Source organism: Falco rusticolus, chromosome 2 (genome assembly GCF_015220075.1).
Source record: "Falco rusticolus isolate bFalRus1 chromosome 2, bFalRus1.pri, whole genome shotgun sequence".
In the NCBI taxonomy this organism is placed as follows: Eukaryota; Metazoa; Chordata; class Aves; order Falconiformes; family Falconidae; genus Falco; species Falco rusticolus.
The window spans coordinates 33344862-33363268 of record NC_051188.1 but is presented as its reverse complement, the minus strand read 5'-3'; the positions used below and the strand labels follow the sequence as shown (position 1 = coordinate 33363268).

The following is an 18407-nucleotide window of genomic DNA, read 5'->3' as shown; positions in this document are numbered from 1 at the left end:
TATTTGAAATTTAGGCTGTCAGAATCTTATGAGAAAGTAAATGTAAATAAGCAGGAGTTTTTTTACGTTAGTCATGGTTTGTAAAGGGGTATTATGCAATTGAAAATTTAAGTTTTTTGTTGTTCTTTTCACAAGTTTATCTAAACCAAAGATTCTAATCACAGTGTCAGATGCAGATCAAATAGAGTCTTATTCTACTTCATGTGCTAAAAAATACGTGAATTTGTCAGTGATTAGATTAGTATAATAGGATTTGTAAAAAATGAAAGATGCTTTAATCATGAAAGATCAGCTAGCATTTTGCAACAATAACAAGCCCAGCTGTTGCCGTCAAAATCTGTCCTGTTTTATGTAGTTATGTGGAAAGTCTTGGTTTGGAAGCAATCTTTTTTTATTATTTTTTTTTCCTTCTTTTTTAATTTCTTTTCAGGTACATCCAGCTTTACTTCTCGAAACCATCGAGATACTGCTTCACAGACCATCCCTTCTCAATGTTTAGAAGCTGTTGACTCAAAGTTCCTTGTGGGTTCTGCACATCGAAAGTCATCTACCAGATCTTCTACTTTGATTGATATTTTGGGACTTAAGGAACTGTCCTCAGTAAAAAATTCAGTTACAACTTCAATTTCTGATCCTTGGATACAAAGGAGTTTCTATAAGCCATATAATCCTTGTGATCAAGGTGTTAATTTTTTGTGTAAAACATTGTTTTCTTCCTCTCCAGCTGAATCCTCTGAGTCAGATTGCTCCAGCCCAAGCCCCATAATCTTCTTAGATGAAGAAGGCTATCAAAAAAGCTTAAAGGCAAAACTTCAGCTGCCAAAAATTCCAGTAGTGAAAGATGGTATAGAGGATTCAGACTCAGAAGTAAGTGAATTTTTTGATAGTTTTGATCAGTTTGATGAGCTGGAACAAGCCTTGGAAAACTCTTGTAAAGTTATTAGGGATCCCATCCTAGGGAATCCCTCCCAGAAAAGGAGGACTGGCCATGAACAATTATCTTCTGCAAGCATTACAATGAATCCTCAGAAATTCAAGTTTGATCGTCCCACTCTCCCAGCCAATGTAAAGAAACCAACTCCTCTTAAACCAGAATCACCATATAGCAGCGTCTTTGATGTCCCGGATTCCCCTCGCCCAGTTAAAACACCAGGGGAAGAGAATGGAGGCTTGTTCAGCCCTATTAGATCATCAGCTTTCAGTCCACTAGGGAGCTGTGGTTCTTCTGAATGTTTATGTCGAATTAACCTTGGTGGAGATGGGACGGGTCAAAATCACCATGATGCAGTTTATAACAGTTATTCAGCATATGCTGATAGTGTTTCATTTGAAATACTAGGTTCTGTTTTTCATTCCAAGTCCTCATCAGAACAAGTATGTGCAGAAAATGATTCAAAACACAAAGGGATTGCTTTGAAAGAGAAAAAAGGTCAAGCTGGAGATCTCAAGATGAAAACTAGTAAGGAGCCAGATAAACAAGCAAAATCTAAACATAAGTCATTGATGATTAGAGACAGCATTCAAAAATTTGCAACTGAATTAGTTGAAAAAAGTTTTGGCAGTGCATTTAAAGACCTGCAAAAAGGTGTTTCTTCATGCACCAATGCACTTTGCCATTTGGCTGCTAGGTTGACTTCTTCGGTCTTTCAGATGGCTTTTTATGAGATTGGAAGACGTAGAGCAGTCTCCCTGAAGGAGCGTGCCATTAATGGGATAGCAAGCTTTTTGGTGAGCGAAGCTATAACTGGTGCTTTGAAGGAACTGCGGCATGTAAAGAAACAAATATTTACCAACACTGTTGCACGGTTTGCAGCAGACCTTGCTGAAGAGCTTGTGTTTGAAGGAATCATGGAAGTATGCCAGTTTTCATATCCATCGACACCTACAGCTGCACAGCCTTCATCATTTGATTACGAAGACAAAGTGGTAAGATCCTATGCCAGAGATTTGTCTGAATCTGTCATTCAGGAGGCTTTTATTGAACTGTCTCAGGTTGATGTGACCTTCACAACACAAGCAGCCATTAGTGTTTCCATGGACAACATTAAATATGTGAGTGCAGAAAGTATGTTGGAGTCAACACGGACTTCCACAGTTTTTCCTAATCTTAATGACAGGGCAACACTGAAGCCAATCCAAGATTCTGAGAAGGAATATACAGTACAGCAAGCTCTGTTTTGCACCTCTGGTGTTGTAAGTTCAATACCTGTGCCCTTAGCTGGAAGAGCTCTTTGTCAACCTCAGGTTTCCTCTGTTGCTCATAAAGCAAAAATATCCCCTGCTCTGAATTCTGATGACAATATGAAAGTGTACAAAGACCCCGCTCATCCACTTTCCACAAGCAGAAAGAGAGAGGAGGAAGTCACTTCTTTCAGAAATATATACCTAACTTCAGATCACAGTCAAAGCACCGAAAGTACTCCATCATGCTTACATAACCAAAATGATACAAAACGTCCAAATAACAGATCTGGAATGAACAATAATTCAGAATTAACAAGTGGGTCAAAAGGCATTAATACTTTCTCTGGAACTATGGTAGATATGATAGTAAATGAAGCTTACGAAGCCATAACCTCATCTAGGGTAACAAAAGCAGTAGAAGAGTATACAGATTTTTTAACGAGAAAAATAATAGATAAAAAACCTTATGTGCAATGTATTGGTGAAGATTTCCCCAAGAATATGTTTGCAGATCACTTGGCAAAGTATGTCATAAAACAGTCTGTGGATGAAAGTAAAACTGTGTTGTGCAGCACTAGTGAGAATTTAGCATGTCATGTGAGCTCACAGACTTACACAGGTATCGGTAGAAAAGAACAATGTGTGATAAAGAAGCAAGAGGCTGAGAAACAAAGTAATGTTTCTATAATTGCAGAACAACAACAGATGCCTTTGAATAATCCATGTAAATTTCTTCTTACTCCAACTCATTCTGTTCAGTGTTTTTCAGAATCTAAAGATTGTTGGCAGGATCAAAAAGGACACAGGTTTTCTTCAAAATCGCCACCACCTTGTTCCGCTGTGACTTTTGCTAGGCACTTTCTAGAGGACTTCACTGACACAGGAAGCTGCTCAGTAACGTGCTTAAACAGGCCCTCTAAAAAACACGATACTCACAAACCATCGCCAGGACCTTTGGCTTACAGGCAGGCTGATTGTTTTCTGCGTGCAAATAGCTTTTCTTCAGTGATGTTTGGCAGTGAAGATGCTTTGCAGATGGAAGATAAATCAAGTCTCCAAGATGGAAATACCCGTGTAATGCCTGATACACCCCCCCCAACCCCTTTAGTACCATGTCAAGGTAGTTCTGAAAGAAACCTAAGAAAATTATCCAAGAAACTCAAGGGAGAACTAGCAAAGGAATTTGCACCTGCGACACCACCTTCTACACCGTACAATCCATCTGTTACTGAATTGTCTGAAACTGAACATGACTCTTTGGAAAATGAAGAATTTATGCTGAAACTCATGCGGTCACTTTCTGAAGAAGTGGAGAGTAGTGAAGATGAAGATCATTCTGAAATGGCTGTTGAGAAAGAGGAGCATTCAGAAAAAACAAATCAGTATGCAGATTGCTTAGCTAGCCATATAATTTCAGTAGCGACTGAAATGGCTGCTTCCCATTTAGATGGTAAAACAAATGAAAGAGAAGCATGTAGACAGGTTCAGTTAGGTATGCAAAACAAAAGATGCGGATATACTGCGCTTACAAATGTCCCAGAACAGATGTGCAATTCTTTATGGAATTATGCAGGTGATATGGCAGGAAAAGTCATCAGTGAGGCCAAGAAAATAGTGAAATCAAGGCATTGTAAACTGTTGAGATTGAAGAGGGTTAACTGTCAGGTGGATTGCCTTTATGTGAGAAAAGGTGATTATCGTTCAAAAGACCGATGTGGTCCAGCGCGAGAGCAGTGGCTGGGGGAGAGAGATTCATCTGCACTTCCTTTACCGCAGGATTCGGGCATGACTGGTTTGACTTCCAAATACCCAAGCTGTGAAAGTGTGACTGATGAATACGCAGATCATATTATTCGAGTTTTGAAAAGAGAAGGTGGTAATGCTGAACTGTTAATGGATCAGTATGCTAGCAGACTTGTTTACAGGTCTATCAAATCAGGCTTACAGCAAGCTGCTAGAAAAAACAAATTGAGATACAACAGAAAGGCATTTCCTGGGCAAAATGCACAGGTGCATGGGAAGCTGGAGCTGATCAAAGCAATGAATAAAGATGCAGTACAGCAAATGAAAAGCAGCGTTCATTGCTGTGAAGACCAAACGTACGGAAGGAGCAACAGCACACAGAGAACAGAATGTACAGAGTTGTTACATTTTTCAGAATCCCTTGCTCGCAGTATCACTTGTGATGTCAGGAAGAAGTTGAAAATATCGGGAGCATGTTTGCCAAAGTCTCTAACAGATTCCTGTCTATATAAAAAGACTGAATTTGATGAAGTCACAGGGGATCTCATTAAAACAAGAATTTCTAGGACATCTCTTCCTTTCTCCCCAGATCATAAACTGTATCATAGTACAGGCAGTTTAAATGACAATGGCTACAGTGAAGGCATAATTCAAGCTATAGAACAGTATGCTAGGAAAGTAGCAGATGATACTCTAGAAATGAGTTTAGGGTCAGCTGTTCTCCATGTGGCTGAAAACAGAAAAAATGGGGATAAGCTCTCATATACTGAGAAACTGTCTCCTTTTTCTGGAACTGTCTGTAGATGCTGCAGTATGAAGGAACATCGGTACTGTACAGAAAGTACATCTCATCATCTCCCTGCGCATGAATCCTCCATCCCAGTGAGGCATTTTCTTCATTCTGGATTGGGTGGTGCCTGTCAAAAATCAAGAGTGTTTCAGCTTGATATTCCTAAAATTCATGTTGATGTAGAACAGAAGACAGTGCTTTCTGACAAGGGGGCTACTGCGGCCATAGAGAAGGCAGAAGGAGAGCTGAGTTACACAAGTCTGACGGCTGACAGTGGTATTGGACAAGATGGAGTCAGTTTTGCTGAAAGCCTTACAACTGAAATAATGACATCAGCTATGACTAATATTGGTCAGACAGTTAACGTAAGGTAATATTAATTTTCTCTTATTTGTTGCGTTCTGTACCTGAAAAGGAAGGATTTTTAATACAAATATGTTCTCATAAGGAATTTTTAATTTATTATTTTTTTTTAATTTTAGAAATACACACTTTATATTGTGAATGTTTTCTTTTGATTCTTCTGGTGATATTTAAATGATTCAGAACTAGAAAAAAATTACTTTTTTCCACCTGTGGGAGCTTGAAACCGAGGTTTCTATGTATATCAGCACGCATATGTTCCAGTAGGTGACTGATAAGTAGAACTTATTATTTCAACTTGAAATACTGTTATTTTTACCTACAGTAGAGTATAGTAGAACTTACGGGTTTTGTTGATTTTTGAGCCATGACAGAATTCTGGTTTGTAGCCTGCTCTTTCTGTTTCCTGTTCTTTGCTGAAAAATAGAATTTATTTTTGCTGTTGTCAGTAGGACCAACATCTGGTACTGGCCAGACTAGCCATTGCATTATAATATGAAGGGTTTGGTTATGGCTGTGTTGTGATAGTGTCCTTATTACTGGAAATAAAACCCCCACAACCCTTTAAGAAAAAAACAACTTACTATAACGCAGTTTAGTTTATGAAATAGTAATACAATAGGCAAGAAACTGACTTTCGAATTCTGGAGTATTTAGCAAAGGCTAATTATACTGTTTACTTTAATAGGCCTATAAATAGGAAATACATGCCACAGTAACTTGGCAGCAAGCAGCAACTGTTTCCTAAAACAGACTGTGTAGTGATCAGAGTGGACTGCAATTTTCTCTTCAGGTCTGAGAGCAATCTTTACCATGTTTTGTTGGTTTTTTTCCAGTTTATAGTAATATTTATTTTCCTGCTTTTTTTGTGTGTGGGTATTCCTCACACTATCTACAGGTTTCTTTTCCTGGTTTCTAGAGAGACATCATGATGAATAATAAACCTGATTTTTATATATTCAGCGGCTAAAGGCCACAGTAGGACCGAACTAAGTTTTTCAAGGTTTGATATGAAATACATACATACTAGTAGCATAAAAGTGTTCATGAGATGTATATTGTGGCTCTCTGCACGACAGGATTAAGCCATTACTCACTGTGTGACAAAAAAAATAATGTGATGTTGTTTTTCTATACCTACAGTATCAAAGATGACACTTTAAACCACTTAAAGATATTATTTAAAAATTCTAGTTAGAATATGACAAAATGCAGGGTTCAAAGAGATAATGTTTATATCTGTGATAAGGAAGCAATATTATGGTTTTACTATGAAAAAATTTATAAATGTTTTTAACATTGTCATCTAATGTATGGTATATAACGCACATGTTTCTTGAGAATCTCCCTTGTATGGTGAATAGAACTGCTGCTAGTGCTGGTATAACTGTAAATAAAAATGAGGAAAAAATCACCTTTGTATTGCCCAGAGGGGTTCCAATTCAAGCTACGTATTTGCACAAACCCTTGCTCACTGGAGCAAAGTGTTAGCAGGAATGTGGGTTACGGTTGGCTTTGGAAATAGTGAATGTTACAGTGGCTGCTTTCTGTGGTGGTAGTAGGATGACCATTTTTCTTGAACTTTCTACCACTTCACCTGTATGTAGGTAATGAGAGTTTGCCCCTGATGGTTACTTCATAACTGCATGTTCTGACATTGTAACTTTTTTTATAAGGAGTTCATACTTCTTTAAAGTTACCAAACTGGATCTTTCGAAATGTCTTCTAAAGAGTGCCTTCTACTGAGCATCATTGCCTGATTGTTGCTTGTTTGTTTTTTGGATAAAAAAAATCTAAATTTGTTTCCTGAGGGAAAAATTCTGTACAAGTCATGTGTTGCTACACTTTCTTGAAGCAGGAAGAGAAATCTTTTATCTACACAAAGACCTTTTTAAAAATTTGAATCCTAATGTTTTTAACGCCAGCGTGTATTTAAGCATGCCTACGATAGCAGACCACCTAGCTGATTGTACTGAAAGCAGTCAGGGGAAAATAGCCAAACTGTCCTATGGGGAACAAGTTCAGAAATGGTAAGTTTTCTGCTTCAAAAGTGTACCTTTGACATACAGTCTGTGAAGCTGCAATGCCTTCTATGCTTTATAGCAAATAATCTTCCAAATGAGGGAATTATTCATGCCGTTCCCTTTGTCTTCTAGTAAAAGAAGTCCAAATAGGAATCCCTGACCTAAACCTGTTGAAATTTCAGATTAATTTGGTTGCTCCATTTCTTGTGTTGGGAACAGGGTACAAATGAATGGATCCCCCCCTGCCCCACCCCTTTTCCTTTTCCCCTGGAATTTTGTATCTTTGAAATGGTTAAATTGCTGTAAATGAACTAACACAGATCAGCGTGAAATGCAGTGATGTTTTTGTCTTAAATTTTTGTTTAGCTCTGTTGGAAGAGAAGGATTTCACTCTGTTGAATCTATTGTTAGCCAGCAAATGAGTCTTAGTATTGGTGATGATAGCACTGGGAGTTGGTCCAATCTAAGTTTTGAAGATGAACATCCTGATGAGAGCAGCAGTTTTCTTCACCTCAGTGACAGGTAACTATAAACATGTTGGGACAGTTATGAGATCAATTAACGTGTCATCAAGTGGTTTTCTCCTGGGGGCTGGGGAGAAGAGATTATCTTGTTCTCAACACACAATGACTTTTTCATTAAAAATGGCTCTGTTTGTTTTCTTACAAAATGTTGTTGCCCACAAATGTTCATATTGTACACTGTAAAATAGGGAGTATGAATTGGCATCGATGTCAGGGAGTCACATCAAGTGAAACTGTACATATATAAGTATTAACAAAAGATCCAGGTGTGTTAAAAACAACCACCATGTGTAAAATACAACTTGAAAGTACTGTTTATAAGTTCTGCTCTGAAATATTAAAACTTAATCACTGAGAATGTATTTTATGTAAATTCATCTATTCTTGAAAAGAAGTAATAAGAGCTTAATTTGCAGAAGGAGCTTTAACAGCTCTATTTGTCTTTTTTTTTGTGACTTGAATTTGTAAGCTGTTCTAACTGATACTGATGGAGTATTTGTGTACTACTAACCACAAGCTTAAAGGTATGTGATTTTGGAACTTACCTGTTTAGAGTAGTAATTTTTTCCACAGAGCTTCTCACTACACTTCCCATGGCTGACTGATAACTAACAAAGATTAGAATGGGGATTTAAAAAATCTACAACATCTCTGCCTGTTGCAGAAAATGGGAAAATTATATTGAGAATTGTGGCCCGAGCTTCTATATAAAGGCTATATGAGGAATGAGTAAACGTATATTTTTTATGATTGATACACCACATATGCTACTGTAGAAAGTTCAGCATTTCTGTTGAAGAACAGCAGAAATGGGGGAGAGGTTTTTTCTTTTTAGTTAGCACTTCCAACATCCCTGAGATTAAAGAAAATATAGGAGATTTGCTTCATTATGTGGTGTACAAATAAGTTATTTGGTACCAAAGTGCTCTCTTAAATGTCTAGACTATTGTTCATGTTTTGCTTCAATAAATACTTTAATTAAACTACTACTATAATTTATCACTTATACAACTGAATAATTTTGTAAGAGAATACATTGCCTTAAAGCTGTTTTAATAAAACATGATCTGTTGAGTGAGTGAAAGTGAGTTAGATTTACATGATGAAATTTACAGTATAAGGAAGAATATTCAGCATATTGACAGTTAAAAATAGCGAATAAATTATAGGTTAGTTGGTGCTGGGATAAGAAAAGTATAAAAAAATTGCAGGACCTGTAGTTTGCATATTGTATTTTGTTGTTTGTTTGCCATCCCCAGTAGATTTAAATGAAAAAAGGTAATTTTTTATAACTTGCAAGAAAATTTGTGGCTCATTAGAGGAGGAATGACGTAAATCAGCATTTTACTCAAAGAAGGGGAAGCATAATTGGAATAGCAAGGTGTTGGCAGAAGAAACTGGCATGCACAAATTAATCAGCTACTTTTACAAAACTGTATGTGGATTAGTAACAGCAGATGTGTTTGTGTTTCTGTGGTTTAGCAGGTGGAAGTGACAGGATCTGGGCTTATTGCTCTGAGTAAAAAGATTGGGGGGGGGAGGGGAACCCTCTGTAACAAAAAAAGATTTAGTTCACTCACTCCCCCCATGGCAAGATGGGGGAGAGAATCAGAAAAGTGAGAAAGCTTGTGGTTTGAGATAAAGGCAGTTAGGTAAAGCAAAAGCTGTGCACACAAGCAAAGCAAAATAAGGAATTCATTCACCACTTCCCATCAGCAGGCAGGTATTCAGCCATCTCCAGGAAAGCAGGGCGCCATCATGTGTGATGGTTACTTGGGAAGACAAAATGCCAAAACTCCAAACATCCCCCCCAACCTCCTTCTTCCTCCAGCTTATTTGCTGAGCATGACATCATATGGTATGGTGTATCCCTTGGGTCAGCTGGGTTGAGCTGTCCTGGCTGTGTCTTCTCCCAAAGTCCTGTCCTCCCCCAGCCTACTCGCTGGTGGTGTGGTGTGAGAAGCAGAAAAGGCCTCGACTGTGTGTAAGAACTGCTCAGCAATAACAAAAACATCTCTGTATTATCAACAGTTTCTAGCCTTATATCCAAAGCATAGCCTTATAGTAGCTGCTCTGAAGAAAATTAACTCTATCCCAACGAAACCAGCACAACCATGTGTGGAACAGTGCTAGCATCTTCTAAGGAAATAAAAACCTGCATGACAATGATGATGATTTATTGCTTTTATTTCCTTTTTTTAACAGAAACTGTTCTGTTAAATAGGAAAATGCCATTCGGTCATAGAGCAACATTCTTTTATACAGGTGCAACAGCTGAAAGTTTTGGGTTTTGTTGTTTTTTGGATTTGTTGGGTTTTGGTGTGGTTGTTTTTTTTTTTTCCTTCTTATAGTTAGGGCCATCTGTTTGAAAAAACACCATGCTGGTTATATGTAAACCATGTCAGTCAGAAGCATTTAAGTGCACTATCAGGTAGCATGCTCCCCTGGCAGCTATTTCTTAATGTAAGTGGCTTTCTTGTGTCTAAGCGTCTGTCAGCAGTCTTGCTTGTACCATCTTTGAGGTACTAGATATCATCAGACCAATTTGTTTGTAGTGCTAGTACGATATAATTAAGTGGCATAGTGAGCGTAAAGCGAGTTTCACTTGGTGAGGGAGGACCTCTCCCTTTCCCCGGTATTTTCCAGGCTGTCTGCATTATTCAGTGGATAGTGGTACTTGAGACTCCTTCAGCTGACATTTTGGAAATTGTTTTCGTAAGAGTAAACCTAGAGATTCTATTAATGGTAGTTAAAATTGTTTTGGAACACAGGATCACAGTCACCAGAAAACAACAATACAAGCTACAGCCATCCAGTTCAATGTACCTTGCTTTGCTTCACTTCAGGGGAAAAAAAAAAAAAAAAAAGAGACTTTTTTTTGTAGTAGCTCTGTTGAAATGGTACGTGCCCTCTGCATCTCAGATCAGTATGAAAATAGTACTTCATTACTTCTCAAAGGATTAAACTATGTGTAAACAAGGGAGCAAGACAACTTGGAAAGAATTATCAAAGTGTGGTCTTTCGTTCCATTTGAATGGAAAAGGTTCAAGTTTTTTTAGTGGACTTTGCAGAGTTATGCAGGTGAATGCTTGTATCTTCTGCCTTGTGTGCCTAATGTTAACAATTTAAATTTAGAAATGAAATAATCTTAAGTTTTCTCTATAGTTAATATATAGGTATAAGCATGGACATAGGCTTTTCCAGGGGATGAATCAGAGTATCCAGGTTAGTTTATTATTCAGAGCAGAAGCTTCTTGCCTTTGACTTTATGTACATAATGCAGAATCTCAAAGCAGATGATCTGAGTTATAGTTCCCATAGGTACAGTGTATACTTAAAAGCTGAAAGCTTTTCTTGTAATTCTTCTGCTGGTTCATGTGGAGCAGCTGCATGAAGCATTATAGAGGCATTATAATGCCTTTGTTCATTTTTTGTTCTGTGGTTGCAGGACTTTATTTTCAAGACCGTTAATTTGGCATCTTAAAACAAAAGTCACATTATGAAAAGTGTTTCATAGATTGTTATGCATTGTAATCATATGGTTCAATATATATATGGTTATTTCAGACCACGTTTGACATCTGTAAAATATATTAATTTCTTACCAAATCAGAATAGTAGTATGCATGAGGCCATTCTGTTAAATTGCAAATACTGTTTCCTTTAGTCCAAGAACTGGGGCAGCTTTTACTTCCACTTATGTTATCCATCTATAACTTTAAGTGAAAGAGGCTGTTTAAGTGCAAAGTATTAGTATCAATAGGCTATATTAAATCTTTTCTATATGTGTAATTCAAAGCAAATTTAATGCTTCATACATACTGTGATAGTCTCACACAGTAACTTGAGAAATGTTCCTAAGACTATGTTTGCATTCTCTGTGAAATCAAGTTGGTTTCTTTGAAAGGTTCTCCTCTTTAATTTTCTTTTGTCTTTTTAGCATAATTAGGAAAGTGACTGTTCTTTGCATATGTAGTCTAAATAAGCAACAGTGTGGTGAATGAAGGACCTGCAACTTTTTATTTTTTTCTTCCAGTTAGGCTGTGTTCATATTGCAGGCTTGCTAACCTACTGTTACTGTTTTAAACTTGGGATCCAAGCAGGTGTATTGGAAAGCAAAGGACACTGATAGGTGATACTGTTACTGGCAGACTCTTGAAACAGATCAGTGTCTGTCTCTTGAAATGCTTCCACCATTTGTGGTTTTAAATTTTATTGTTTGCCTTGAGTGGAATAAGTGGAAAAGAAGAGCGTTAACAGTTCGCACAACTTAGGTGAAGAAAGCATCTTCTTGCAGCAGTTGTTCTCTGGAGTTATTTCATGGATTGTTACACCATCTATAGTAGACAATTTAGCTTTCTCAAAGAATGCTGGTTTTCTTGAAATACTGTACTTGGAAGGCTTCCAGACGTGCTCTGGGGGAGGTATGAAGTTGGGGAACAGAGATTTAGTCATACGAATAGCTCAATGTTGTACATAAGCATGGGTTTAACAAACTCTGCTAATTATAATGCCTAAAAGGTACTAGCGTAAGGATGTGCTCCATTTTTTCAGTTCTTCACTTTGACTTGAATGTGGTCATGGAATAAATGCAGTATGTTTATGAACTGTGAGGGAAGTAATCAATATTTTTAGTATTTTTTTCACTGATCTATAAACTCCCCTGTTTTTAAAAGATCAGCTTGTAGGACAGTATTCAGAATTACTTTATAAAAACAATATTTTGTATTTGCTCTAAGGATTCGTTCTCATGAGGCTGATGGAGATCATTACTGGATTTTTAGAATGAATTGGAGGGATTTTACGCAGTTGTCTTCACAATGTGTAATTTTATGAACTCTTAGCTAGTCCTTAAGTAAATACTACAGTTGTAATCCATATTGCTCTTAGTAATCATATTGAAATTGTTGAGCTTGTATAAATAGTGAGCAATGTGCTTAGACCTGAGGACAGACCTACGGCTAGCACTGATCTAGAAAACTAATGAGTACAAGTTATACTTCCACCTGGGTGCTGACACTTAGCAGTTTGCATTATTGTGGACATTGCTGCTCTGAATAGCACTGACAATCATGTTTGTACTCTGTTCCAGCAAACCTGTCTAGGAAGTTTCAGTGCTCTTGTATTAAATGTCTTGACAAAACAGCTCTAAGGAAAATGAAGGTTCTAGTTTGAGCTATTCTTTTCTAGTTCAGCTGTGTTCTCTTCTTCTTCTGGCAGTAATGGTAACAGCAGTAGCTGGAGCAGTCTTGGTTTAGAAGGGGATATGTATGAGGAGAATTTATCCTTTCCAACATCAGACAGGTTGGTTCAGTTGAGACATATAAACCAGATGGGTTCCTCATAATTAATGCATGAAATCATCATTTTGGAAAATAAAATTATGGTGCATTTTTTATGCTGATACATTATTCACACTCTTCTCACTTAATCACAATATGATTTTTTCATTAATTAATCCATACTGAATGGTTAAATTTTGCTGTGCTCTGCTGAACTGATGAATGTGTTCTGCTTGCAAAATGAAAGGTCCCTTTTGTGCATGTTCTTGCTTGCAGTTCTAAGAGTCTTTAGATTTACTTTTTCATGCAAACTAGAGCTTGCTTCCTACAGGATTTCTGTTATTTCCTTTAGCTTGTGGAAACTTTCAAAATTGCTTGGTAGTTGACTTTTATAGAACACTTATGACCTACAGCTTTGAATAACCTATAGCTGTTCATACCAGTGACATAAGATGACTCAACCTTTTCCCGTGTGAAGCAAAACTAAACTGACCTCCTTAATTAAAATAAAAGTTTTCTTCTTAGTTTAAAAAATCTTCATATTTCAGTCCTTTTTAACAGCCTTCTTTTGTTTTTGTCTTCTCCCTTCTTTCCCTAAGAGCAAATCTTGTGAGGTTGATGATAAATATTTCCAACATGAAATGGTGTGAGAAGCAAAGCTTCTTTCCATGATCACATCTGAATTCTTTTATGGTCTTCCTGTCCTTTAACCTTCATTACAGTCTTAGGATTGACTACGTTTATTGTGCATATATTGGATTATATTAATATTTTTGTTTTGTTTTTAAAATACAGTGATGGAACAGAAGATAAAGATGAAGACTCCAAGGATGCTGTAGAAGGTAATGTCATATCCAGCATATATTGCTGTTCTTGACCTGTGCACTCTATATTAATTACTTTGTTAATTCTTTGCTTCTGTAGTCTGCAAAACAAGGTGACAACCCAGTTATCCCTGTTCATCATAATGCATGTGGGTCAAGTGTCAGAATATATTCTTAGATTATTACCCTACATACAGCTCTTAATGCTCTGAAGTTTACAGCCTTTGGGAAATGGTAGTCTGATGCTTATGCATGTACTTAATAATGTATGGTAGTGAACTTTGATCAGCTTGTTGAATGCGTAAATTTATATGCATAGAATGACTTCTTTGTAAAATATTTGATAAGGAGCCATCTGCATGGCAATGGTTGAGATACTGAAGAATTTATTCAAACTGACCATATTAACCTTGGGAAGGGAAGTCATGAGACATAATGAAAAAACTTGGATTCAATGCATTTGCTATAAACTCTCTCTTCTTAGTGAAATATGAAATAGGGTCTATCCAGACATGTTACCGCTCTCTGGTTCGTAGATGATCTCTGCACTGGTTCCAGTCTGACTGAAGTGCCAGAGGTTGTTAACTCAAATGAGAACAGCCTGACTATACAGCGTATGAGGCTTATTTAAAGATGAGCTGATGTTACAGAAGGTTGTAACAGAGCTTGTCTTTATGTTGGGTACATTCTGAGGATGAAATAAGCATTTCAGGAAATTCCTGCTACCTGCTTACGGAAGATATTCAGCCATGTTGCACATCTTCAAATAGTCTTGATGTAAGCAGAAATAGGTGTGTTTAGCTTAAGGTAATCACTTAAGTTCCTGGAAACATATATAGACATGAACCACATCTCTTTTTTTTTTTTTTTTTTAATCAGATCTGACTGAAAGGTTATCAGTCAATAAAACTGAACTAAATTATTGAGGTTGTTTTCCTCAGAATAATGATAATATTTTCTGCTGTGTATAGGTTTTATCTAGGTTATCAATATACCATTGCTTTCTTTCCAGCATCTCAAATATTCAAATGGCTTGATTAAAATAGTGCTTGGCTTTATTTCTTTACACAATTTAGGTGTCAACTGGAGAGCAACAGACTGCTTTATGCTATATTAAGGATTTTCTAGTGACGTTTTCCCGGTTTAATTTCTTTACCATTTCACTATTGTTCTGAAAAGACTCTTTCTGTTGCTTTCATTGTAGGACCATTTAAGTAGTATTCCAGACAGAAAACCTTCGTATCTGTTCTTGAACATCTGGAAGTTTTGTTATGTCATACCTAGAAATGTGTGGCTTTTTCTAAGCTGACTGCACCTTATTCACCAAGGAATTTGAAACAAAGCCTTGTTATTACCAAACATACATCTTGTTTGTAGAACTAAAAAATAGGTCAAAACTTCCCAGCGATAGATTACCACAATGCTTTCCATCCACTAAGTGTCATAATTTTTTTATGATTAGTACTTTCTCCTATAAAGATTCTAGATTTTGGGACTCCTAGACAAATACTCTGTTATCTACCAAAAGCACGCTTACATTGACAGTTCTGCTAATTAAATTTTCTCTCTCTTTTACCTTCTGGGAGAATCAATTTCACCTTGCTTAATTTTGCCAATTGGGAACGAATACCTTATGTACCTCAATTTTCATAAGCTTGATTGAAGGAGTAGTGAGATTGAGGTAAATTGCACATGAACATATGTTTTTATTGCAAATATATTCCTTGTTTCTAGAGAGTCAACTCTGATAGCCTGGAAGTAGAGACTTCAAGAAGAACTTGGAGAGTACTACACATATGCTTAGTTGGTTCTGAGAGTGTGAAAAAGGATTACTGTGATAGCTGGATACAGAAATTCAGTGTGGGAATAGAAGATGACAATACTGTATTTTCTCTGTGTTACTAATGCAATTGCTTTTTTAAGAATGTGTTAATTTTTTGAAATCATGCTGTAAAGGAAGTGTTGAAAAATTGGGTAGGACTAGTAAAAACAGCACTGTTTTGAAAAAACTCAGAGGCAGTCTGATCAGTCTGCCTTTACAGGAAAGAATTCTGAAATACAGACTTTTTTTAAAATTTAGTACATGAAGTACACCAAAAAATAGCAGTTGGAAACAGAAACGACTGATGGACAACGTGAGAGCCATTGCTGTTCAGTTTATGAAAGGCTGTGTTAAATTCCTTGTAATTTGGAATATACATTAAAGTTTAGGTGTCTTAATACTCAGCTGTGTTTGTATATAATTGTAAATGGGGTAAACAGTACTTCCTTATGTGAAAGTACAGAAACACTTCAGACCAGCATGATTTTTTCCTTTCATATTATCTGTGTGTACTAAACTGAGGTTATTAAGACAACATAGTCTCAACAGTGAACTACAGAGATTTTTTTGAAATAATTTGAAGCTATAGATTTGATTGTGTTTTTTTTTAATACTAGGTTTGGAGCAAATACGAAAGACTTTAGCAATAGTGAACATTGATCTGGAACCAAATCTAGTGGACCCCCAGCTCAGAGCAACTCTTCAGTGGCTGGCGGCTTCTGAAACAGAGGTGTCTGAACTTTACTTTCATGACAGCGTTACAAGGGACTTCGTCTTTGTAAGTATTTGGGTTGGATGGGTTGGGGGGAAGGGGAAGGATTTGCTTGATTTCCATTTGCGTTGATACAGCAGCTGCTACTGTTTTATTTGCCACTCAGCAGTAATGAGTATTCGCTGTTGAAAATAATTATTTAAATCCTGAGAGGTCAAAGTGAAACAGCCTGTTCAGCATGTGCTTATATCTTGCATAAACCAGTATTAATCAAAGCTGAGTTAACTTGTTTCACAAGTTGTTTTCCTTGTTTTTCTCTAAAGAGGATACAATTACAGCATTTTTGTTTAGTGAAGTTTTGTTGTTTCAAGCATTTTTTCTTAGTATTTGATTGTCTTTAAATTGAATCTGAGAATTTGGTCGTGCAAATTAATTTCTAACTTAATGTGTTCTGCCTCAGGTTTCTTTGCTGGCAAATGCTCATTTTCTTATCAGAAGGAAGTTTAGATTCTAATTAATATTAAGTATATTTTTATTCTGTAAGCAACGGCAATCAAAGGAAGAAGGGTCATTAAGATTGTTTCATTTTTAGGTGCCTTTATTGTGGTTTTATAGATCAGTTTTAATATATGAACAAATAGAAGGCGGAAGTTTAAACAATGAGGCTTTAGCAATTTGTGTTTCTTAGGAAAGGGTCAAAATTTTGGTATGTGTACTGGCCTGAGTATTTCCATCACAAACATAGAGAAACTTCTTATTCCTATAAAATCACTAAAATTATTCTTTTGTGGCTACACACAAAACTGCACATGATAATGTGGCATTTATTACATTTGACCTTCTTTTTTTAATCTTCTACCAGGGATTATTTTAACATTACCTGGCTACTGAAAGGCTAACTTAACAGTTTTATAGGCATTGTCTCTAATGATAAGGTCAATAGGAATGATGGATTACCAAAATTTTTATTTTGTAACCTGGTAACATGAAAAAGTGTTAATGTGATGCCATTAGTATGTTTTTAATAATTAAGATCTTGATAAAAACTACTTAATGCGCATATCAGTACATTAAGGAAGGAGAAGCTTGCTTTGTGTTTCAAAATTTAGCAATGAATCTTCAACTTGGTGCTTTCCAAAGCTCAAATCATCATTTTGGGAGAAAAGGAGAGTGGCTGGTAAGCAGAGGCCAGCATGACCAAATAAACTCCCAAACTTAGACAAATGTACACACCTATGGTGCTTAGTTACTGTAGACTTGAATTAAGAGCATGAAAGGTGCCTAGAGGTCAGTTCAGGTTGTACCTGGGCTGAGTTCTTCGAAGAGTGGCTTCTCCCTTTCTAGCGCAGAAGAGGAATGCTAGTTCTGTTTTCTGTTTGTCTATGTAATTGTGTGGTATATGTATTTGATCTCAAGAGTAGGAAGTCTTGCATTCTTATTTAAAATAAACCAGAAAATTGGGAAGTGGTTTTTTTGGCAAGTTGAAATACATCCCCTGTGCTCCTTTTCTGGAGCTTGGTATGTTTCATTTAGAATTGTTTCAGAAATATGCTTTGCTGTATGTTAGTTCGGACACTTAGAGTGACTTCATGCTTACATAAACTAGAAGGCAGTTTGACAATACTTTTCTCCCTTCCTGGTTTTTTTTTTTTTTGAAAGTGTTGAGTTTAATCCTTGTATTTATATGTTCCTTCCCTGTTATGGTTTATACGTGTCTTAACATGAAGAAGAAAATACTTCACTTTTTCTGTTCACACGTGCCTGGCTCAGCATTCTCTGAAGTTGTTTTGATTTGGATTAGTTGGGTTTAGTGACTACAATCATTCTGACCTTGTGAGTTTTTGCCATTTTTTGAAGATCTATCCATCTATTTCATGATTGTCGTATGTGAAGTGCCATGTTGCAGATACTTGTGCAGAATGGTAATAGGACCTACAAGTGTTAATAGCAATCTCCTTTGTGTGTCTATATGAGAGAGAGACCTGTGTCTTACACTGCAGCATAACACGGAAGACAAAAAACAGTTGGCAGGTGCTTCTTTTTCTGCCCTCAAGTCTCTCATTCTTCTGCAAGCTCTGACTTAGTAGATTGCAAAGTTTTGATGCTACTGTTTGAGCCAATGCCTGAAGACACACAGGA

At 36.7% G+C, this 18407-nt stretch overlaps 1 protein-coding gene across 7 annotated transcripts in view; it reads left to right on the top strand.

Annotated features, from left to right (window-relative positions):
• Nucleotides 1–18407, top strand: part of AKAP11 (A-kinase anchoring protein 11) — a 45359-nt gene that overhangs the window by 19947 nt on the left and 7005 nt on the right. For 2 of the 7 annotated variants that reach the window (XM_037375861.1, XM_037375862.1), the window contains exons 7-12: nt 431–5087; nt 7006–7110; nt 7471–7626; nt 12849–12932; nt 13706–13752; nt 16174–16334. In XM_037375861.1, coding sequence (XP_037231758.1) covers nt 431–5087; nt 7006–7110; nt 7471–7626; nt 12849–12932; nt 13706–13752; nt 16174–16334 — 5210 coding nt within the window. Of the gene's footprint in view, nt 1–430; nt 5088–5978; nt 6495–7005; nt 7111–7470; nt 7627–12848; nt 12933–13705; nt 13753–16173; nt 16335–18407 lie in introns of those variants that run through there. The other 5 variants (XM_037375867.1, XM_037375864.1, XM_037375863.1 and 2 more) reach the window with 5 other exon arrangements.